Source organism: Trematomus bernacchii, unplaced genomic scaffold (genome assembly GCF_902827165.1).
Source record: "Trematomus bernacchii unplaced genomic scaffold, fTreBer1.1, whole genome shotgun sequence".
Lineage (NCBI taxonomy): Eukaryota > Metazoa > Chordata > Actinopteri > Perciformes > Nototheniidae > Trematomus > Trematomus bernacchii.
Window position 1 is genome coordinate 21,809,188 of NW_022987564.1, and position 25,422 is coordinate 21,834,609.

General features: G+C 38.7%; 1 protein-coding gene across 1 annotated transcript in view; it reads right to left on the reverse strand.

Annotated features, from left to right (window-relative positions):
* Positions 1-25,422, reverse strand: part of LOC117477806 (tenascin) — a 54,709-nt gene that overhangs the window by 21,363 nt on the left and 7,924 nt on the right. Inside the window, exons 5-7 of the mRNA XM_034124555.1 lie at positions 23,803-23,918; positions 3,340-3,493; positions 2,263-2,532 (exon numbers count right to left, since the gene is read on the reverse strand). Coding sequence (XP_033980446.1) covers positions 2,263-2,532; positions 3,340-3,493; positions 23,803-23,918 — 540 coding nt within the window. The remainder of the gene's footprint in view (positions 1-2,262; positions 2,533-3,339; positions 3,494-23,802; positions 23,919-25,422) is intronic.

Consider the following 25,422-nt stretch of genomic DNA (forward strand, 5'->3'; position numbering starts at 1 on the left):
AAGATGAGATTAACAATGTTAGTGATGATGATGGTGCTGCTGTTGAGGAATATGGAGCTAAAGAGGATCGGGATGATGATGGTGATGATGGCAATGATGACGGTGCAGCTGATGACTGATCTAATGATGATGATGAAGATCGTGATAATGATTTAGAGGTCAAAGAATGTAAAAATGGTGATGAATTTGACGATGATTGTGAGTTTGATGAATGTGATGATGACAACAATGGCTTCAGTCCACTTATAATCTGCTTCCTCACTGTTTCTGCATTGGCAGAGAGGTCTGGTGATTTGGACAGGTGAACAGAAAACGTTGTGATATTCAAACTATCAAAAGTGTCAGTCAGAAGTTTATTTAAAGGATCTTGTGAATAAGCAATGTTTGTCTCTGCAGACTTTCTGTCTGTTTCAGAAGAACTTTGATCTGAAACCGCTGTCTTTCCTTCCAGCATTGTTCCATCCTCTCTAAACCGGCTGCCTTTGCCCCGATGGGGTAATCTAATGTGTGTCACCTTAACTTTGTTCAGACATTTCTTCTCTTGGCTTTGAACAATCCCAGTTGGCTCTGGAGACACTAACGCAGTGTCAGTTCCTTTGCCAGCCATGCCAACATCTGGTTGCTCTTTGGAGCCGACGGCAGCAGTTGGTTCCTCGGAGCTACTTTGTCTGTTTGTATGTGAATTACTCCCAGACATCATAGCTGGATACTTGTCATCCTTCCTCTCAGTGCTTGATGCCTCTACACTCAGCTCTGCCTCTGTCCTTTCTCCAATAGTGGGGACATCTGGTTTAGGTTTTGTGGGTACTATTGGTGCTTTCATCTTCCGACCAACACGTTTTTTTTTCAAAAGATGGTTTCTCCATCCAGGCGCAACTCTGGTTGTGTTGAAACGGAAAGGGCCTGAGACATTTGGCCTGCTGTACAATAATGGTCTGGTGCCATTTATTGCCATCTTCCTTTTGAGCAGAGGTTTAGTTCTTGCAGTCACAGAGGTTGTATAGTCGCTGTTAGGCCCATCAAAAGCTCTGTCTATTAAAGAGTCAGCCTCACTTCCATCCTCTCTGCTCTTCTGTTGGTCAAAGGCTTTAACCCCAGGCAAAGGGTTGACCTCATGGTGACTGTCTCCAACATCTTGTCCAGCTGCTTGTGTAACTCGCATGGTCAAAGCTGCCATGGAAACCCTTGGTAATGTCTTCCCTAAAGATGTAAAGGGAGTTAGCATCTGGATTCAGTGTTAGGGACATAATATGCTGCTGTTCTTAATATTCCAGAAGTCTAATAAAGGAAGAAAAGTAGTTTTAATATGCATTACGATGATTTTATGGAAATCCTATTGCAAGTAATTTGTCAGTTATTATGCAAACATTTCAGGGCAGTGCGATCCATGTTGAACCTGCAAGGAAAACATTGAAATATGAATAATGTTAAGCTTGGACAGATGCATTCGACATGGTGCCTGTGCCACTGTAGAGAGGGAAATATCCTGGAAGAAATCAGAAAAAAGGAGCATTTTACGGATAATGTTCTTCTGAAACTCATTATCTTAGCGGGTGGAGAGTTGAGGCTGCACCTTGCTTCATTAACTTTTACTGTCGCTCCTCCACAGTGTGTTTTCAATCATGTGTTATGTTGAATAACGAGGTGTCTGGACACATAAAGTTTAAATAAGCAGAACCAAGTCTGTTTTCACCTGTTTACATCTGGAAGAGAAACAGTTGACTTGCTCACAATGAGTTCAAGCAAGGTCGAAGTACACAGGAAAGTAGCTGGTTTTGGGGATCTTAAAAAGACATCAAGACCAAGTTTAACACTTTAAATATATGTCTGGTGTTTTTTGACATTGTTCTTATTTTTCATCACATTAGAAAGCCAAAAAAACAACATTTTTTTAGTCTGTGTTTCAATACTTTAAACTTCCTGTATGTGGCTTTAGCCCTTTAGTTCCTCACGCTAATCTTTAAAAACACATCACAAATATAGATTTTCAAAACGGCGCAATAGTTTTCTAAAAGTGCTGTTTACCATGGCTTTTCTTAAAACAATAAGAGAAAAGTATGCATTACTTGTTGGCTATATCCAACAGTGTTATAATCCACTTTTGTTTCCCTAGTGATTACAAGGTTTCAGCGATCTGAAATATTTGATCCTTGGAGTATTACATTAACTTCTTCCTGGAAAGAGGACCTAATCTTATAGTCAAAGCTGTCTTAAATCAAACTTTAAACAAAAGCGTTCAGATCTATTTTTTTTGGTACTCACCCGGGGTAACCTGAGTGGTCGCTGGTTTGCTCCGACTCGTGCCCTTCTCAGCTTCGAGTATGATGTCATACAAACGCCCTGCCTCCAGCTGCTCAATGTGGGCGGAGTCTTGACCAGGTGGGATGGTCAACTCTTGACTCCTTCCTTTTCCGTCGCTGGGCGTGACGGTCAAACGGTACCTGTCAATCTCACCCTGCGAATGCTCCCATTGGACCACTGCAGTAGTGGAGGTTGTTTTGACGACTCTGAGATTAGTAGGACCGGAGATGACTGAAGATGAAGACAAATAAGAATAGAAAGACACATCTTGAGCCTCATTTCATCATAGTGCCTTTAAGTGAATCCATATAGAAAAGCAGGCACACACACATCCACCTGTGCACTATTTAATTTACCCAGCAGACTTGGATCAGAACATTTCCTGCTCTTAACTTTCCTAAACTAACACTAACACCTCTAGAGCTGCCACAGATTACACCTTTCCCAGGAAGGGCAGCGAGAGGGAAATGTTTAAACTCTCTCTGCCAGTTTGGTAATATGAGCCACTCACAGAGACCAATATTTTTGTAAGAATCTCTTTTTGTTTTTCTTTACCAGAAACGTTACTAAACTGTTTGGTTTTACATTTTAAAGCATCACTGTCAACTGCAATACATTCATGATTCCAACATCTGCCCTATTTGATGAATGCGGTTTTTTCACAACACATAATGAAACCAATTTGTTTTGTATTGAGGCTGAAGCCTTAATCTTGTACTGCTTATCAATATCATTTATTTAGAATAATGTCTTTTAATTTCCTTGAGATATGAAGAAGAGTATCTGAAACTGCTCTTTAAGTCATGCTACACTACTTTAATGATCACAGCAATTAAGTAAAATGACAGGATCATTTCAAGACATTATTCAAATAGACTACAAGATAATGATTTGTATCAAAAAGTGTACAAACAACGTATTGCTTATTGATATGTCCATTCCAACCCCTGTTATTTGGATATCCACAGCTTTGCCATCCCTGTTGAAAAGTAATGGGATTTTGATATAATAAAGGACGAATAAATATAGAAAGCTCACGGGTCATGAACTGCGCCGTCCTTTCGGCCCCCCTCCTGCCCTCCATCTCTCCGCTCATGCTGACGGTGTACTCCTGACCGGCTGCCAGGCCCGTCTGGGTGAAGGAGGTCAGGCTGCCCCCCACCTGCACACTGATCTGCTGCTCACTCTCCTTCTGTAAGACAAAAGAAACAAAACACATGACGGTCGGTTTAAATCTGCATGGATCATCCTTTGAGGTCCACTGACTACTAGTAAGACTGATATGTGGTGGTCCAGCACAAAACAAAGCAGGATCAAATACTCTTCATTCTTTTATTCTTTCATCGAATCAGGGCAGGGATGTACAAGGCTCTGACCTCTGATGTCAGGAGCAGACATGGAGGTGACAGAGCAGATATCTGGGCTAACATTGCTAACACTGCTAACTCTGCCGACAGAGCTCAGATTCAAGAGCTAAACGCAACCATATCCGGATGGATATTAGCATTAACCCACATATGAGCACAGTGCAGAGGGGTGGCAATAAACTAGCCAGTTTGGCTACCAAAATAAAACAGAGAGAAGCTTGGATTACAACACACAGGGCCGGCCCTAGACATTTTGGTGCCCTAAGCGAGATTATGATTTGGTGCCCCCCCCCCCCCCCAAGCAATACACGATAGAATATATAAAGAATAAATGAAAAATCTCTACAAAAGACCAATACACTACAAAAACTGAAACTTATTGACATGTTGGTTATATACATCAAGAAGGTTTCAAATGTATTCATTATGGTATGAACATGTTTTAATTGGGGGGTGGACGTCACATCCTCTAGGGGGGTCCGGAAAGATTTGTTTTAACATTTTAAAGTAAAATGTTTCAATCTGCACTTTGAGCAGAATGACTAGAGACTGGATCTAGGGGGTACAACTCTAAAACACCCATATGAAAAAGATCGGTTAACATTTTATTAACCAAATAAGTATGTGAACATAACCAATAACCTACCATAGCCAATAACAAATAAATGTAACGTATTTTATTTTTGTTGTTCATTTATATCTTATTTTACCTAGTTAACATTTATTTATTTATGCATTTTTTTTAATATCTCCAGTTTTAAACTATATTTTTGGTTACTGTCCTATAGTATACATTGGAATGATTTCAAACCTGTTATAAAGGTGTGCTTTGGAAATATTTGTTTACATAAATTGTGACCAAACCATTTGAGACCCACTGAGATAACTGAGACTAAAGTGAACTATCTAACACTCAGAGTCCTTTACCTCACTGAGCTGTTATCAGCCTCAATCCAACAACAATCCGCGGTACCGATGCATGCGCGCCCTCTCTCTTGCTCGCTCGGAGGCTCGCTCGCACTTTGGCTGTGAGCTGCGGGTGCCTGATAAGTCAACATCCCCCACTTTCATCACTTACTGTACAGCGCACATCGTACAGGGCAAATGAAAAATGTTGCCGGTGCAAAGGGTGTTTACTTTATTCAATTATTAATGTAAATGTATTACATCAAGGGCAGAAAATTAGGCAGAATAAAAATTAAATATTAATTAATTGTAATCTTTTTAAATATTTCTTTTTTCTCTCCCAGCGCAGCGCCCCTCCAGATCTGGCACCCTAGGCGACAACCTAGTTTGCCAGTGCCTAGGGCCGGCCCTGACAACACACACAGTGTCAGATACTCTACTCTTTTTTTAAATAGCAAATGGATGATTGCAGCAATATCAATGTTCTTTATGTCGCATATAGAACCTTATATATATCTCCTCAGGGATTCTGAGAGTAGGTCACATCGTTAGCATAGCAAATTATCGAGTTTTAACAGTGAATCTGAGTTTTTAAGTCCTCCGCAAGTGTTAAGTGAACAATTTCTTGTTTCCTCTGTCACTGATGGCTGGTAATTAAATCTTGGAGCAATCTCAGGCAGGGAAACACATCCTCAGTAATAACAATACAAAATCATGTTGTTTTCATCTTCGTTAAGGTGCTGGAAGAGTGGAAACACTGTGCTGACCGCAGGGCGTCATGTGTGTGTGGACAGCCGTTTTGATGTGTTTTTACTTGCGTGAGTTTCCAAAATCTGAATTCACTGGAGCAGATCTGAAACAATCCTGAGGGAAACAAACTTGAAAGTGTTCTTACTGTTGCTTATCGTATTTGATTGAATGTTGACATTATTCAGTGACTGCTGCACCCTGAAGGGACCATGAAGCCAATATAAGATCTGATTTTCTAAAAATAAACCTTTGAAATGCTGCAGAAAGATGTTCTGTGTTTTGATTTACAGTTAAGAGGCTCCTCTGTACAACATCGATAGAACATGCAAAGGATTGTTCAATGAAATGAAAGTCAATTCATTAATTTAAGGACTTTTTTAAATTTTTTATTACAGAATGATGGCCAGTACACTGCAAAAACAGCCCTTCCAAAAACAAGCACAAATATTCTTGAATCAAGTCAGATTTTCCTGTATCAAGCAAAAAAATCTGCCAATGGGGTGAGCCAAATTTGCTTGGCTAGAATTCTTAAAACTAGAATTAAAATCTAGCTACTGAAAGACCGTAATGGGCCTTGAAACTAGACAAAAAAATGTATCCACATTTTGCTTATTACAAGCAATGATTCCTGAATTATTTAAGAAAGAATAACTTAAAATGTAGTGTTTTGGTTGAGTTGACTAAGAATGTATTTCTTAAAGGGGACCTATCATGCAAAATGCACTTTTGTACGTCTTTTATACATGAATATGTGTCCCCGGTGTTCCAGGGAACTCACCAAGTGTCAGAAAACACAACCCTCTCTATTTTCCTCCATACCCAAATCTCTAAAAAAGGGGCTGCAACGGATCTGATAAAAACTGATCCAGATTTGAACACTTCACCGACGTCACAGAAGTGGCGCTACGGCTATTGGGCCAACTCTCCACCTATCAGGGGAATGTGGGGTTGGGCCACGGCCGGCCATTGCCGCTCGAAAGCGCTGGAGACGCTGTAGTACATATGCCAGGCCTGTAAGTGGCGCTGTAGTCTGCCACAAAAGCAGCGAAGAAGACTTCCCGCCCATAGTTACCATGGTTACCCTTCTGTTTATTCTCCGCTGTGGCTTTTTTTCTCCCTCCCTTCTTGCTCCTGCTGCTTTAATTCAATGCAATCCCTCCCCGTCGAGGCAGGCACTGTAATTCTCTCCGGTTAGTCCACCAGCAGATGACAAACACCCACCTCTCCGCCTCTTCCAAGGAACGAGGGGACCGTGCGGCAGAGTTTCAGTTTCAGTTTCTTTCGCCGGTCAAGATGTCCGTTAAAGTTTAAATCTTCCGGACAAAATTAGAAAAGTGCCGGTCAAAGGTCTTCTTTGTTATTTATTGAGCTTTAAAACAAATTAATAACGACTCTATAGGCCTATAATAATATAATAAAACACGGAGAACGGAGATCTTTTTTTGTCCCCCTCTTGACTTGATCAGAGCACGCTCCCCTCTCCTGCAGGGGGGCGTGGTCAGCTGCAGCTCACAGAATCAGCCCCGTAGACAGCAAACAGCACATAGAGCGAAATGAGGCATGGCTAAAATGCATGATCTGTTTGGTATTTTGAAAACAGAAACGTATAAATATACCTTATATAGGTATGGCCCTACAATATATCATTTAAATATAGCATGATAGGTCCACTTTAAATTAAGATTTATAATTAGCAAAGAAAGCTTACAATAAGAATCATTGGCTTTAATTGAAACAATATATTAGTGACTTTGTCTTAAACTTAGAAAGTAAATCTTAAATTAAGTTTAAAAATCAGCAAATAAAGCTTACAATAAGAATTACATTCTTGAATTGGCATAATATATTACATTACATTACGTGTTACTTGTTAACCGCTTTCATCCAAAGCGACTTACATACTCAATACTGTGGACAATCCCCACAGGAGCAATTTTGGGTGAAGTGTCCCAGGGACACAACGACATGCTGACTGCAGTGGGGTTTGAACCTGTGACCCCTTGAGCCGAACACCAACGCACTAGGCCACTGCGCCACACACCTCTATATAATTGCATTTGTCTTAAATTAAGACAGCAGAAACATTCTTATATTTAGACTTTTTTTTTTATTCAAACATGAACACATTTAACAACATTGCGTGGTCATTTTAAACTGTTTTCAATTTTGATCAATGAGTGCCGTGCAATACTTCTAGTATTTTTGGTGTGCGTGTGTTGTACCACACCACAGTTGTCTCAATGGCAATGTGAAAAGTGAATAGACAGCTCGCAACAATGAATAAATATATATGAAATGTTAAATTGGTGTCATTTCATCAGATTGTTAAATTGAGAAGTTGTTCGATGGTTTATTTCTTAAAATAAGAAAAAATTAATCTGTTCCATGCCGGGAATTTATGCAAACCAATGCTGTAATTTGTTACTGGTCTAGCTCAATATAAGATAGCATTTTTTAATAAGAAAAAGTAAGATGTATTTTCTCAAAGTAAGAATACTTTTCTTAAGCAAAACATTCTTAACAAGATAATTTGACTTTTTAGACGAAAAATAAGAATTGTTTCCCAGAAACAAGTTTCTTTTACTTTCTTAAAATTCATTTTTTGCAGTGTAGCAGCTGACTCCAGCTATTTCATTGAGCTTGTTTGTAGAATGTTTTTTTTAACTTGTCGTTTCTTCGTGCAGATTACAACAAAAATATCCATGAATTGGTTGATTAACTTCTATTTCGCTTAGAGCAGGGCTAGCAGTTTTGTCCTGTTTCCTGATTATGCTAAACTAATCTAAGCTAACCAGTTGCTGGATGTAGCTTCCGGTATCATCATAGCTAAGGTAACTCTGCAAGGAAACAAATAAGTATTTAGCAAAAATGCCAAGGGGAGATTATTATGCAAATATATATTATTATTATAATATAAGACTTTCAAACATATTAGTTCTTAAAAATCTGATTAGAAAACTAAATACATGACAGAGAAATTATAAATAATTCTTGCCACTCTGTCATTACAGACTCTATCGTGACTGTGATAAAAACGGTGTTTTCATTTATTCCCAATTTGTCATTCCCGTTAATGCTGCACAACGTTCTTTTTATTATTCCCTTTATTTGTTTGAAAGCCGGAAACTTCCCATCATTTAAAAGCGTACTCACCAGTTTCTAAACTGTGAGGACGGCGCTGGTGTTTTTTAATGAATGGATACCATGTTGTACAGTAAACGCACCACAGCTGGTTGCTATGGAGCCTCAGAGGTCGTGCCGGATCAGCTTTCATCCATGTCCATATGAATGAGGGTGACGTCATAAAAACTGAAAGTCCAATAAATTATTGATACGCTTTAAAACAAGTCCGGTCTCTGTGGTGCTTTTGAGGGGCGTTCAGGGACCACAGTTCATTCTGGACACAATGAGGTCTAACTGGAGTAGCATAGAGGATAGAAGCTTAAAGAGGCCCTATTATGCTTTTTGGAGTTTTCCCTCTCCTGTAGTGTGTTCTATAGGTTTTAGTGCATGTAAATGGTCTGTAAAGGCTAAAATCCATGTGTTCCGGCCATGGTTTCAGACAGAGGGTGAAAAGAGGTGCTGTGCGCCTTTAATTATTGATGATTGACCGAGTTATATTTCTGTTGTAGTTACTTTCTTTATTAAATTACCCACTGTTCCTTTTGCTTTTATTGTGTAACAGTTGTAAATAAATATAATTTACAATATAATAAAAAGAACATTAAAAGTAATTGTTAAATGATATAGTTAGATGATTAGAATAACAGAATAAAAAAAAGATGAATGGATTTGTCGACCAACACGATTCAACATATTTGGATAGTGATAAATGATCGTTTAAAGCAAAATGCTCTCCATCTTTTTTGTTTAATATGATCACAAACTAAATGAATCTGAATTATAAACAAACCAGTCATTTTAAGATGCCAACATTGGCTCTGGAAACCTCTGTTGGAAACATTTCTGAACATTTTAAGTGCAAACGATTAAGGCATTATCCTCAAAATAAACAATAAATAATAATTGTTTGCAGCTCCTGAGATACTGAGCCTGTGACTGGTGTACGTCTGTAGATTGAGAAGAGAACACCTATTTTTAGGAATCATCTGGACTGAAAACAACGATTATGTATCTGATTAAAGGTGATTCATAAACCACTTGAACATAAAACATTATTTCCACCATGCAGCATGTTGAAAATAAAGACCAATCTGTGTTGTTGTTGTGACATTCTGCTGTGTATCTGCTAGTCTGGTATACATCCTTGTATTCTGGTATACTACCACCTCCCCCCCCCCCCCCCCCCCCCCCCCCAATCTCTCTGTGTCACAGCTGTGGGCCACTGCTGATGTCATCCCCCTGGCGGTCGCCATGTTTTTGACAGTGTTTACAGGTTTCCGTAGCAACAAGCATCCCACATCTGCATATTTTCCTCTACACCTCCCAGCGCTCCTTTCATTCACTGACTGCTCTTCATTCTGATCACTTTCAACTGTCTGACTTTCATTTGTCTCTTCTCTTTGTTCTCTTGTCTTCTGTTCTGTCCTTGTCCAATCAGTCGTGAAAAAAGTTCATTAACTTCACAGAGAGCTCCCAGTTTCACAGTTTCTTTAGTTTCTCTTTTCTTTACCCAACGACTTTTCTTTGACTTTCCCTTACCTTTTACTATCGATACTCTACTGATATTTATCTTTCTGCTGTTGGTATGTCAATATATCCTTTTTTAATTAATGTGCAATGTCTTGTTTACATGCTGCTGTAACCAGAGGTGTAAAGTAACTAAGTACATTTACTCATGTACTGTACTTAAGTACAATTTTGAAGTATTTGTATTTTACTTGAGTATTTCCATTTAATGATACTTTGTACTTCTACTCCACTACAAATCAGAGGTCAATTATGTACTTTTACTCCACTACATGTATTTAATACCTTTAGTTACTTTACAGATGTGGATGAATGATGTGAAATCTAATCAAGTGTTAAATCAGACTTTAGTTCCACCTGGAGTAAATTCACAAGCTACCCTGCAGTATACAAAGTCATTCAAACTAGCTGCACCTTTACCAGCTTTGAGAACACTTTCATGATCAATCATTATAAAACATATCATATATATTATTCTGAAATGGACCAATCTGCACAATGACTACTTTTACTGTCGCTACTTTAACTACATTTTGATGCTAATACTTTTCTACTTTTACTTGAGTAACATTTTGATTGCAGGACTTTTACTGTAACAGTATATTCCTACACTCTGGTAATTCTACTTTTACTCAAGTACTAGACCTGAGTACTTCTCCCACCTCTGGCTGTATCAAAACTATTTCCCAATCTCAGATCAATAAAGTATAATCTTATCTAATCTGATCTCTTCTCATTTGAGCCTAGATATTATTTTATGATAAGGGGAAATGCTACATTGTCGGTCTGATTAATGTGAAGTCTTCAAATGGACTTTGGAAATTGATTAACAGTTCAACTTCGAAATGTTTGGATCACATGAAGAATCTCACTTTCATCAATTGTTAATGTCCCTTCCACTTCAGAAAAATGGTTTGTCAGGTTTTAAACATTTCTTAAATGTATGCCAAGGCAAAACACTTACAAAAGCAAATTCCAATGTTTTAGTTGCAGGCACACATGACAGGTAAAAGTAGCAGTTCAGGTAAAAGTTCTGCAATCAAGTTAATACCAAGGTAGAAGTAGAACGCCCGAGTACAATTTCCTCAAATTTGTACTTAAGTGCAAAACTTGGGAACATGTACTCAGTTACAGCACTTTCAGCAAGATATTTGTAAATATAAATGCCTTGTTATATTCTTTGTTGTTGTTTTTTTCCATCCATTCTATTATTTCCTTTGTCACTTCCTTCTCGGCTCTCCCCCCCCCCCCCCCCGGAATGCAGTGTGGATTATCCCCCCTCTCTACGGGTTTGTTAAGGAAATCATTTTTGTATTCCCTGTTGCAGAGCTCTTCAGGAATCTCTCCATCAGCTCCCACCTCCATCCATCATGTCTTGTCTCTCTAACTGTGGGTGGCTATGGATAATTCCTGGTGTTGTTAGCCTGGTCCAAACCTGTCAGTCATTACTAAGGCTTAATGCCTCGATGATGTCACCACGGGGAGATCGCTGGTCTGTATTGTTGAGGCTATCGATGTAACTGTGTGTGTGTGTCTCTGTGTGTGTGTGTGTGTGTGTGTGTGTGTGTGTGTGTGTGTGTGTGTGTGTGTGTGTGTGTGTGTGTGTGTGCCTCTGTGTGTGTATGTGTGTGTGTAGCTGCGTCTGAGTGAGTGTGTGGGATTTATTTTGAGAAAAAGCCAGGACATGTGCGGTGAAGCGATTCTTCCAAGCACGCGCGTGTGTGTGTGTGTGTGTGTGTGTGTGTGGGGGGGGGGGGGGGGGTAATCTAAAGCAGTGATTTGGTTTCTCTTCATGTCAGGGACAGTTTTATTCTGATTGATTTAGAAAGTGAAGTTGAGTGTTTTCTGTGTTCGCCGGGCCATTCTCTCTCTTTAACCTGTTAAGCCCCAAGCCTGTTTGTCAGGTCTCAGGCTCGAAAATGACATTCCCAGAATAAATGACAATAACTTCACTTCTAAAAGGGGTAAATTAATAATCTTTATTCTCAAAGCAATGATAAACCTGTGAGTTGAATGTAGAAAAGTCAGAATCAATATAGATTTTTTTTATTTTCAGATTGAACATAGTAAGAAATGTAAATTATAGTGTCCGTCCAAAAATAAACCATTACTTATCGTGTAAACCACCCTTGAATGATGGGATAGTAGACTAAAAGCTTTAGGAATCCAAACTATAACATATAATAAGTACCCTGTATCAAGACTGATGCAAAACAAGTGACATTTGACCTTTTTAGAGAGATTTAGCAAAATAAAAACCCACCTCTGGGGTTATAGAGAGGCGAAGTCACGCTCCATGGGACCTTATTTCGGAAAAAATTATGTATTGAAGTCAATGGGGAGAGAAAACGTATCTTTCGATCCCATTTGAATTGTGCCACGAATTACACATATGATGTTTGTCAATCTTAAAAAATCATTTCCATGTAAAAAAAGTCACAGTTTGTCGTAAAACTGTTGAAATATAAGACTATGAAAAATACACAACTAGAAAGACTACAAATCCCAGAGTTGCGTAAGTGATGTCATCATTGTTTTCTTCCACTAAATATAAGAGATAGCTAAGATAAGATAACTTTAACAAGATGCCTATGTGCTTTGTACCAGGTTGTAATCATACCAGCAATGGGTCTTGCTCGTTCTTTCGCTTCCCGTCTGATGAAAGGACCAGGAGTGGCTGGATCAAGTTAGCTACCTAGCTAGTAGCAAGCACGTTAGTTAGCATTACAGCCGGCTTAGCCTTGTCATTTTTATTAGCCTTAACATGAAGTAAGTGTTACATGAAGTAACCCAAAATGTTAAACAGTAAGAGTAGTAGTCATATTTCGTGAACCCTTTGAAGAGTACTGCCACACAGGTACGTGTGATCATTCTATAATACACCGTTTGAGCCCGGATGCCCCCGGGGGAGACAGGCTAACGCTAACGCTACATTAGCATCGGCAATCTTTTCTACTTCATGCTATCTGCACAAATGGTTAACATTGAACATTAAAAAGATCAGGCAGTTCAGGGAGAATCGAAGGAAGGCAGGCAGGCAGGCAGCTTTGCATGACATTCTTCTGGACGTGTTTCATTGTGGTGATAGTGAGGGTAGTCAATCCCTTTTTTGGCAAAACAGTAGTGACGGCCATCTTGGTGATGTGCGTTGTTGTGCAAGACCAGAAATGTAGTCCATTGAGCGGTTTCACACAAAAAAAGTCTTACTTCACAGTTTCACGGCAAAAGGTTTTTTTTTTTACTTGCAAAATTATCTTTTATTGACAAACATCATATGTGTAATTCGTGGCACAATTCAAACGGGATCGAAAGATAACTTTTCTCTCGCCATTGACTTCAATACATAATTTTTCCGAAATAAGGTCCCATGGAGGTCCACCGGAAAGGGAGGGACTTCGCCCCTCTATATAGCTGCTAGGATAGCTACCAGAGTGTATGACAGCTTCCGGTTTTGGACATTCTGGCTACGCATCACTCATTCACCAATGGGTAATGTTTAGATGGATTTTAGGAACTTCCCCTCGATTCTATTGGCTTTAACAGTTAAAAAGAGGTGTCAATCATCAAAATCGACCGAGGGGGGCCATAGATATGGAAAATCCACCCAAATGACCCCAGAAGTGTTTTTTTGTTGCTAAACCTCTCTAAAAGGTCAAATATTACTTGTATTGCATCAATCTTGATACAGGGTACTTATTATATGTTATAGTTTGTATTCTGGCCCCTGGGCACGTAGCAATGATGTACACATCGCCAGATAGTTAACCTGTTAAGCACCAAGCCTGTTTTTCATGTTTCAGGCTCGAAAATGACATGCCCAAAACAAATGACTACAACTTAACTTCTAAAAGGGTTATATGAATAATTTCTTTTATCAAAGCAAGGTTACATCTGTGAGTTGGATGTAGAAGTGTCAGAATCAATATAGATTTTTCTCAGTCAGAATAAATTCAGATGGAACATGGTAAAAAAAGGTAAATTCTTACCTCCGCCTAAAAAAAACCCATTACTTATAGTGAAAACCACCCTTGAATGATGGGATGGTAGACTAAAAGCTTTAGGAATCTATACATATAATAAGTACCCTGTATCAAGATTGATGCAAAACAAGTGACATTTGACCTTTTTAGAGAGGTTTAGCCAAAAACACTCCACCTCTGAGGTGATTTGGGTGGAAATAGTTTTTTTTCCATATCTCTGGAACCCATTGGTCGATTTTGATGGTTGACACCTCTTTCTGACCGTTAGAGCCAATAGAATCGAAGTCCCCCACACACACTAATTGTGAAAGAAAAAGGTGGGGGCTTTGCGCATGTAATGTTGCATTAGAGTGAAGCTACACTCTAGCTCTGACATCTAGAAACCTAAAAGCATGGATTATCCGTCTGTTTGCTCATGGATTATCAGAAATCATTTCAAAGGGACACAGACACATTGGATTAACCTGTGGATTAACTTCAGCAGCGTTTTTATCGTTTTAATGCCATTGAAGACCACTTTGGAGAGACTACAGAGCCAAGGTAAAAATGTTAGCATTTTTAGCTACCTAGCGTCACCTGTTTTGATGTCCGTTTGTGCTTATAACGTCGCCATTTCGTATAATTCAGTGATAATGTGGGTACCCATCGATTCTGTGTCACCTCACGATGTGAAACGATGTCATGGATGTAGAGAAGAGATAAATAATAAGGTTTTGTGAGTGATTTTCGGTGCAGTAAGGTGTTAGCATTTTTCACTCGTTGCTAATTCAGAGGCTCAGTGTTAGCATTGTGGGTTTTCTTTTGAAAAAAAAATTAAAATGATCAGTTAGATGAGTTTCTTCCCGTTACATGGATATAAAACATTCATAGTTTATTAAATATTAAAATGCCCTCAGACACTGTTTCCTCAGATGACGCGTTTTTCCCCCCGGTATCGGGGGGAAGGTGCTTAACAGGTTAAACATTTTATTCTAGTAATCTTGTGAAACTGAAAGTAAAAAGTACAAAGCATTGCAATCAATACAATGACATGTTACAAAATATAAACATAAATGAAATCTATAAACATAGATGAATCATTAAACTTACAAACAATGCCTCTCCAAGGTCTACATGAGCAGATGGAGCCGGATGTAACAGGAGGTACAACATGTGGCTCTCTAGCTTGTCTGTCAGAAAAACATGGCCGCTGACCTTTCAACTCAGTCATGTGACTATGTAATGTGACCTCTACTGGCCAATGAAAACACAAACAGCCAAAAATAGCATGAATATGCTGCAATCAAGCCAATTGCCTCTAGGAGGTGCTAGAACAGCAAAACCGAAACTTACATGTAACGTGACAGTTTGGAGTCCTAAAGCATTTAGTCTCCGATCCCATCATTCAAGGGTGGTTTTCTCTATAAGTAATGTTTTATTTTTGGACGGACACTATCATTTAAATTGTTTTACTATGTTCAATCTGAATTTACTTTAAAATAAAAATATTCTATATTGATTCTGACTTTTCTACATCCAACTCACAGGTTTATCATTGCTTTGAGAAAAAAGATTATTAATTTACCCCTTTTAGAAGTGAAGTTATAGCCATTTGTTCTGGGAATGTCATTTTCGAGCCTGAGACCTGAAAAACAGGCTCGGGGCTTAACTGAACTAAAGTGTGCTTTATGGATACCGGTACTTGTTGAATCTACAGTCGCTCCATTTTGGAAGCGACTTTTACTTTTCTTAGCCACATGAGGTTAGGTGGAGCTTCCTCACCTCATAAGATAGAAGCCAAAACAGAGTTACATAATATTAACTACAGTGTTAATACTTGTACTTATGTAAAGGATGTAAATACTTCCTCCAACAGTGTTGTGAATCTGTCTCCTGAGTGAGGGGTCCGCTCTTAAAGAGACAGTGTTGCCTAGCGACCGTGTGTTTGTCCCACAGCACAGTGAGAGTGATGGTGTGATGCTAACGCTGTCACTAATAACACACCCACTCCTGCTGTTCAATGATCTGTTTAGGCTCCTGGAGGAGGAACGGAAATACATATAAAATCTAGTCCTAGTGAAGCGATGTAGGAAATGAAAGAAAGTAAATGAGGTGTTTATGTCCTCCATGTGACTGCTGAGTTCATCCCAGTGAGACGGAACCATTTTAAATTCTAAGAAAACCTCACATCTGTCATGCTTCAACTATATTCAATTGTCGAGTTACAATCATCCTAACCGCTGCTTGCTATGGAGTCAGAAGTTTACTTTGGTTCATTAGAGGGAAGATTCAGAGAGCAACAGACTAAACATTGTGTAGGCTCTAAATTCATCTCATCATAACATGAATCCAGCTCTGTCTCCCCCTGAATGTCTCATGTAAACTGTCTCCTGCACCGGGCTGGTTGCAGTGTTGACCTGTTAGCACAAACAGTGGCTAAACCAACATGAAATATTATCAACATCCAGATAACGATACAAATACACGTCATGGATATAAACATAGGTTATTCATAGCCTCTAAATCAGATGGACAATCAGTCAAAAGTCGACCAACTTTATTTAAAACATTTCTGTTTTGTCAACTCTAACCTGAACTTCTTTTTATGTTGTGTTCTTAATCTCTACCTATTTAATGTTAATGAATATATATTTTACCTTTTAATGTTTGTCTATATAACTCATGTTTGTTTTATAGGAACACAATGGTACTTTGAGGAACATATTTGATTGGGGAGAGCATGAGGACTCCTGTTTTGGGTCATTTTGGTGCTAATTGCTGAACTGTGTCCAGAGGAATTTAAATTACAGGGTGCAGCGATTCAACACATGCTCATTAGAAGTCACCAAAGGAACTGTTATCAGGCTGTTGAAAGAGCTCATTGTCAACACAGAGAAGCCTGCAGGCAGATTAAGTAGTAAATAATGGAATTCATATAAGATGGCTAATTGTTTGTATTATTTTGTATTTCACAACGGACAAATAATATTGTAATCAGTGCATTGCAGAGATTTTGGGGCCGTTATTAATTTAAGCAATAAAACATTAGCAGGGAAAAAAGGCAAAGAGCCACATAAACTGGCAGAATGCATTTATCATAGAGCATAGTATGAAAGAGTTATTTTAGGGTAATATTGTAGCATTCTGGTATTGTTTGAATGTGTGTCATGTTGCCTTCAAATGTCTGCAGGAATTTAATCAACTATAGAATAAGGCAGGGCACTAGTAATATAAGAGTCACTCTTTTATATTCATGTGTATATATTTCATTTACTGACGTTCGAGCTGTAACGTTAAGCTTTTTGCTGCTAAAATAGTGTAAATTAAAATAGTGAAATCTATCAGTATTATTTTCTTTTTTCACAGACTTTTTGTCCACGTTTGAGAAAACATCAGTCTAGATTTAAATGATCTTGTCTTTTAAATGATTATTGTTCAACTTTTAAAAATATGTATTGTATACTTGAAAACTTGGACATAAATTTGAATTGGTTTGAATTAGGGAGTGGGAGTTTTCATTCTGTAAGGTATTTACACTGTCAGTGTTAGTGCGAGCCGTGACTTTTATACCTAGGCCCTCTGACCCCCCCCTTCCCTCGAAAAAAAATAGTTATTATGTCACAGCGTATACTTCAGCGGAATATCAAAACAGCGGCCCGGGGTGCAAAATGCATCAATGACAGCGACCCTCTACCACACAAAACAACACCATTTATATAAACACCTATCATGACAGGGCACCCACAGCCAAGTAACAATTACAAATGAATTAAGTCGGCACGGCGGCCCACATTGAAAATGACTTAGGCCTACCTTTGATGATCAAATCACTTAAACACAAAGTCCATCCTCCTGTCCTTTTGGATGAAGCACTTGATGGCGGGTCATGCAGCTGATCCTTTGCCACTCCAATTTATCATTGTAACTCAATCTTGAAAGTGACTCGGTTAATAATTTCACAACAATGTCATCACTATCACTGACATGAGCCATCATGAACGAACTTATGCTAATCATAAATCTATCGATCATAAATCTATCGATTAGATTTATGATTAGAAAATAATAAAAGTAGGGTAGACATGTGGATATTATCCGGCTGAACAAAACGTGCATTTATCTAACAGGTTCGTTTTCCACAGACCTTATTTCGAGCTATTTTCCAAAATCCTATGGAGAAATCCCATTGCTTTGTTTTTACTTCCGGTCCATGGGACCTTATTTCGGAAAAATTATGTATTGAAGTCAATAGCCGCGTTCACACCGGAGTACTTTTCACCATACTTTTCGCGTTGAGTTCCGTTAGTACCCCTTATGTCGCGTTCACACCAAAAAGAGCACTTAATCTCGGGAACTTTTACCCCCATTTTTAGTGCCTGCTGAGAGATGGTACTTTCCTGGGGGAATAAAGTGCCCCAGTTCTGATTGGCTGGGTGAATTGCAAACCACGCCCCGTACAACTCTGAAAGGTTTTGTAGAGCCGCCATTTTATTATCCTGGCATTAGCATTATTAGCATTAGCATTCGCCCAGTGCACAAACGCAGAGAGACTAACTTATGGCAACACAAAATAAAACATGGGAGCGGTGGAGATGAGGAGGTGTCGGCCTTCCGGCGATTTACTCGGAAGGCTTCAGTAGAAGCTGCTGGGAGTCCCAGCAGCTTCTACTGAAGCCAGTCCCCAACTCCGGGGACTTCCGGCCGGGGACTCCAGGTGGCAGTATACGGCGTGAAGTTGTTTGCGGCCTGCCAGTAAACCCAAAGCAGAAGAAGACGAAGTGACGTCAGCGGCTCATTTGCGTAATCTTCCCTCAGGAAAAAGTACTCCGGTGTGAACACGATCTGTACTAAATGCCCTGGGGTAATGAGTGCCGGGGCACTGAGTGCCGGCACTAAATACGGCAAAGTACTTGGTGTGAACGCGCCTATTGGAGAGAGAAAACGTATCTTTCGATCCCGTTTGAATTGTGCCATGAATTACACATATGATGTTTGTCAATCTTAAAAAATCATTTCCATGTCAAAAAAGTCACAGTTTGTCATAAAACTGTTGAAATATAAGACTATGAAAAATACGCAACTAGAAAGACTACAAATCCCAGAGTCGCGTGATGTCACTCATAACTGATGTCACAATTGTTTTCCTCCACTAAATAAGAGATAGCTAAGATAAGATAACTTTAACAAGATGCCTGTGTGCTTAGTACCAGGTTGTTATCATACCAGCAATGGGTCTTGCTCGTTCTTTCGCTTCCCGTCTGATGAAAGGACCAGGAGTGGCTGGATCAAGTTAGCTACCTAGCTAGTAGCAAGCACGTTAGTTAGCATTACAGCCGGCTTAGCCTTGTCATTTTTATTAGCCTTAACATGAAGTAACATTAAGTAACCCAAAATGTTAAACAGTAAGAGTAGTAGTCATATTTCGTGAACCCTTTGAAGAGTACTGTCACACCGGTGTGATCATTCTATAATACACCATTTAAGCCCGGGGGAGAAATGCTAACGCTAACGCTACATTAGCATCGGCAATCTTTTCTACTTCATGCTATCTGCACAAATGGTTGACATTAAACATTAAAAAGATCAGGCAGTTCAGAGAGAATCAAAGGAAGGCAGGCAGGCAGGCAGCTTTGCATGACATTCTTCTGGACGTGTTTCATTGTGGTGATAGTGAGGGTAGTCAATCCCTTTTTTGACAAGACAGTAGTGACGGGCATCTTAGTGACGGGCATCTTGGTGACGTGTGTTGTTGTGCGAGACCAGAGATGTAGTTCATTGAGCGTTTTACACAAAAAAATGTCTTACTTCACAGTTTTACGACACATTTTTTTTTTTTGACTTGCAAAATTATCTTTTAAATTGACAAACATCATATGTGTAATTCGTGGCACAATTCAAACGGGATCGAAAGATAATCTTTCTCTCTCCATTGACTTCAATACATAATTTTTCCGAAATAAGGTCCCATGGAGGTCCACCGGAAGGGGAGGGTCTTCGCCGGGCGGAAGTTGTCATAAAGTCTGCGAAAATAAAGCCCACCCATTTAGAGGGAAGATATGATTGGTCAATTGTACTGTCATTTGACATTACTCTCTCATTGAGTTACTATAGCGGGCCCTCTGTGAATGTACAGAGGGACCAACAAGCTCTCCCGTCTTCACAGTAACTCGCAGATACGGCATTTAACCCTTTACATTCCAACAGAAACTGAACAGGCAGATTCGAAGGATTTATTTATTTGGAAATGTTATTTTAAATACAATTAAATCAAGTTATTTTGGTAAAACTAATGAAAAATGTAACAAACAAAAAATATAAAAAATAATTTCAAATATTATTTTTTAGAATATCTTAGGCCCTCACAGAGGGCCTAGAGGGCCCTCACAGAGGGCCTAGAGGGCCCTGACGGATCGCCACTGGTGCATTGCCTGAAGCAGAGGTTTTGTGTACATTCATCTCCAGACTGTGACCTGAGAATGTGTTTAATAATTAGGACAAGTGTTTTTCACAAACATCTGAGAGGAAAAACACCAGGAGGGCTGAGTTTGGATAAGGATGGAACAGTAATAGATAAACTTGGCACTTTGAACCAAACACCACCAGAAAGAGTCAATTCATTTTCTAAGGAAGAAGCATATTAGTCGGCTTCCTGAGTATTACTTTGAGTTTACTAACATGTAAACAGAAACTCTGGTTTGATTTTGTATGTACTGATAACATTTATAATGTTTAAAAATGGTTTTAAAAGAGCAGTTGTGCTGATTTATTTTAGTATATGACGGATAAAGTAGCTAAAAATATCCCAAAGAATACACATGTAGGCCTACTGATTAATCTTTGTTTAATGTACCTTGAATGGTTAATTTTAGTGTTTTTGAGACCTTGCCTGATGTCTTAAGTCACTTTGAAATGTGAAGTCACTTTTCTCGAATTGGGTCAATTTGACCCAGAGCTGTTTTTTATTGTATGTAACTTTTTTTCAATAAAATATTAAAGTCTCCCAGTCCGTGACTTTTCCTGAAAGTGTGTTATGTAGCACCCTATGTTATTAAAAATTGTCAATATGAAGTCAGATTGAAGAAATCGCCAAAACAATTGCCATTTATACCTATTTCCGCCCAGCGGGTCATATTGACCCCACCCCTTTTCATATAAACATGACGTGTTGCTATAGCAACGCCTTTTGTCTACTGCGGTTCCTTATAGATTGAGAGATAGATTGAGAGAGAGAGAGATAGATGGATAGATATATTGATAGATAGTTATCTAGATAGAGAGAGAGAGAGAGATAGAGAGAGTCTGTAGTGAAGGAGTGCGCTCCCGCTCACGGGAGACTGCTCGCGCTGCGCTCCGCAGCAAACAGCTGTGGGGCGACGAGTTTAAAGTAGTTATGCTGGCCGCGGTGTCTAAATAATGCTTCCGGGCCAGCGGGCCATTTATAATGTCGAGCCCTGTATGAAAAACTGAGATAATCCACAGATTATATTGGTATACATTTCATCCCTGTGCGATCAAAACTCACTGTTCAATAAAAGAACATTTTACCTTGAAAATCAATGCATTCTAATAGCGGGTCAACGTCACAACACGTGAATTACGGAACATTCACTGGAAATCATCTCAAATTAGATCAATAGTCGTGTTCAATGGCATTAAAATGATAAAAACGCCGCTGAAGGTTAATCCATAGGTTAATCCAATGTGTCTGTGTCACTTTGAAAGGATTACTGATAATCCATCATTGCATTTTTATGTAAAAAAACGGAGATTTCATATTATTTTTATTTGTATAAATCTCTCTAAAGAGGTCAAATGTCACTTGTTTTGCATCAATCTTGATACAGGGTACTTATGATATGTTGTAGTTTGGATTCCTAAAGCTGTTAGTCTACTAACCCATCATCCAAGGGTGGTTTTCACTATAAGTAATGGGTTTTTTGTAGGCGGAGGTAAGAATTTACCTTTTTTTACAATGTTCCATCTGAATTTACTCTGACACAGAAACATCTATACTGATTCTGACACTTCTACATCCAACTCACAGATGTAACCTTGCTTTAAGAAAAAAGATTATTAATTGAACCATTTTAGAAGTGAAGTTATAGTCATTTGTTCTGGGCATGTCATTTTCGAGCCTGAAACCTGAAAAACAGGCTCAGGGCTTAATTAAACAACATCATTATCCAAGCCTACACACAAAATGTATGACATCTAACCTGGCATTACATTTACAAAAAACAAATGCTTCAGAGACAGAGCTGTGGTCCTATTGGCTGCAGGTACTGTATATAATCATGTTTTCTGGTTAATTATGTTGTCAGACAGCAGAGGTTGTTTGAGGTGATGCTTTTGAGTTTTAAAGTTCTGTCTGCAGACCTCATCCTCATGTTTTAGAGCTCCCTAAGGATCTTGTGTAAACTTCCGCCAAAGTTTTTTCCTCAAAACGAGCGGCCGTATAAAGACTTTGAGCAGCTCTGAATGTTGGGACATCCAGCAAACATCTGCTGTCTGAATTATTTGTGTGTGAAGGGTGTGTGTGTGTGTTTTTCTACGTCTCGTTTGACAGATATTGAGCATAAACAGTATTTAGACTTACTCGCAACTGGAAACCAATGAGTTGTGACAACACTTGGACTTAAGTGTTTTGACTTCAAAATACTTGATAGCTTCTGCCAATCCCAAAGACTGAAACATGTGTTATTTAAGTGTGCCATTTTCCCTGCTTTATTGAATGAATAAAGTTAATGCTAGTCATTCTAAGGAGGTCCGCACTTGATTTTCCCAGAATCCACTTTGTTTGAACCGACCACACCTGATTAGAGTTGCAGAAGAAAACCATGAAGAACTAATGTTGTGTTCCTGAGTGCCAGATGGAGACAATCAAACCAAAGATTGTGAGTGCACAAAAATCCTGCGATGGTCGAGGAAAAACTAGTTGCATGTTCTAAAATGTGTGGGTCAAACTTCAGGATACTGTACAGTATACTTTAGTATAGTATGGTATAGTAATGTTAAGTATAGTTTAGTATTGTATAGTATAGTAGAGTAGAGTAGAGTAGAAATTAGTGTAGTGTAGTCTAGTGAAGTATAGTATAGTATGGTATGGTATAGTAGAGTGTAGTGAATTATAGTGTAGTGTACTGTAGTATCATATAGTATAGTAGAGTATAATTTAGTATAGCATAGTATAGTAAAGTATAGTAAAGTTAAGTGTAGTTTAGTCTTGTGGAGTATAGTATAGTATAGCATAGCATCACATTGTATAGTACAGTAGAGTAGAGTATAGTCGAGTGTAGTAAAGTAAAGTAAAGTATTGTATAGTAGAGCGTTGCGTAAGGTAGTAACATATAGTATAGTATAATGTTTTATAGTATAGTATAGTCTTGTAGAGTATAAAATAGTATAGTATAGTATAGTATAGTTAGTAGTAGTGCAGTTTAGTCTTGTAGTTGTTGAGTGTAGTTTAGCATTGTAGTATAGTATCGTTAGTATACAGTATATTATGATATGGTGTAGTATACATATTGTAGTGTAGTATATTAGAGTATAGTAGAGAACAGTTTTAGAAGGAATGTGTATGGGGAGGCTGTGGCGCAGTGGACTAGTGCGTTTGTGTTCGGATCAGGGGGTCACAGGTTCAAACCCCACTGCAGTCAGCATGTCGTTGTGTCCCTGAGACACTTCACCCCAAATTGCTCCAGTGGGGATTGCCCACAGTATTGAGTATGTAAGTCGCTTTGGATAAAAGCCTCTAACAAGTAACATGTCATGTAATGTAATGATTGCAAACAAAGTCATAATGCAAATAAATAGGCGCAGTGACTGAGGCAGAAGCATTGATCCAGAGTGTGATTGGATCACGTGTGTACCTGGCTGCTGAAGGTCAGGTGGTAGGTGTCATACTGGACGTGGGGGGGGGTCCAGAACAGAGTCACATCCGTCTCTGTGATGTCCCTGGTGCTCAGCTGAGAGACCCCCGACATGGCTGCAGAACATAAATACAAATATAATGTTAGTACAGCAGGCAAATACTCCACTTAATATCTGTGTTCAATCAAGTACTGTATCTGTGCTTTATAAAAGTTTTACAATTTCCACTTGTGACCAGTTTGGCCCAGGTTCTGATCATTTCACCAACATGTGGCTAAATACTTTCAATGCAGTTACCCTGTCAGTCTCACAGTAACCCCTTGTCTTTAATTGGCTATAGCTGATACATCCCAGCTCTGTCATTGGCTGGGGAAAAGGCAAATACATTAATGATGATGTATTATTATAGATTGATAGAATGTTATGCTATGTTATGCTCTATGGATTCTCATGCTTCAGATCACAAAGCCCAGACGGGAACATGTGCAGCTGATGCATGACTTCACACAGTAAAGCACACTTGATAATAATTCACAGGTTTGCTTTACTGCACCAGTTTCTCATAAAGTTGGTGCTGAAAAATTCACTGCTCAGCGAGAGCCTGACGTCATGTTTCCTGTAACCAGTTACCCAGACCCAACATGCGCTTCATATACAGAGTCATGAGGCCACCTACCACATTCACACATGCTTTTAATTGCATCTTCTTTGCATTAAATTCCTGCAAAAGTTTCTAAACACAAGTTTTTTTACTTCAACTACTTTTATAGGAAGATTTGGAGATGCTGAATCCTGTCGGGGCATTTCATTGCTGCACCTGAAAAAGTATGTATTAGCATTTGGTCTTGCTGAGGTCATATCCTGTGTTTAAACTACCTGTGGATGCTCTACAGTAAAAAGAAAAAAAAAAGTGCACAGCAATGGGAGGGGTTGAGTGTGTGTGGGGGGTAATCATATCATTTACTTCAGTGCAAGCACATTGTGGAAAGACTCAAAGTAAAAGTACTGCATCAAAATCTAAGTAAAAGTATGCAAATATTATCAGCAAAATGAACGCAAGTTAAAGTATTTATTGTGTAGTAAAAGTACTGTTGCATCACTTCCTTCCTATCTACTGTATACTTGTAAGCAGCAGTGGAAGAAGGACTGAGATCGTTTACTTTAAAAGTATCAATAAAAAACAGTAAATGCAAGTTTCATCAGCAAAATGTAATAAAAAAGTGTTTTGCTTGTTCCGGATCACTGCCAGTGTTTTAATATTATATAAGATGACAAAATAAGATGTATTTGGATTTTCATTACTGCTGCATTAAAGTTGATGCTTATTTTAAGTCCTTTATTTATTGTTGGGTATATTTAGAGCAATGCATCATATTCAATAAAATCATTTGTTTGTAGCTTTGCAATGTCTTTTTTTAACTGATTCAAGAGTCTTGTTGAATTGTTCATTTAGCTTGAGAAGTAGGATCATTTTAACAAACAAAGGAACACTTTATCCTTTAAAGATTCAAAATTCTAATAAAAAAAATACATTGAGAGATTTTAAATTGTAATTTGAACTGTAAGTAAAGCTGCCAGACAAATAGTGTACTAAAAAGTACAATATAAACATCTCCTAT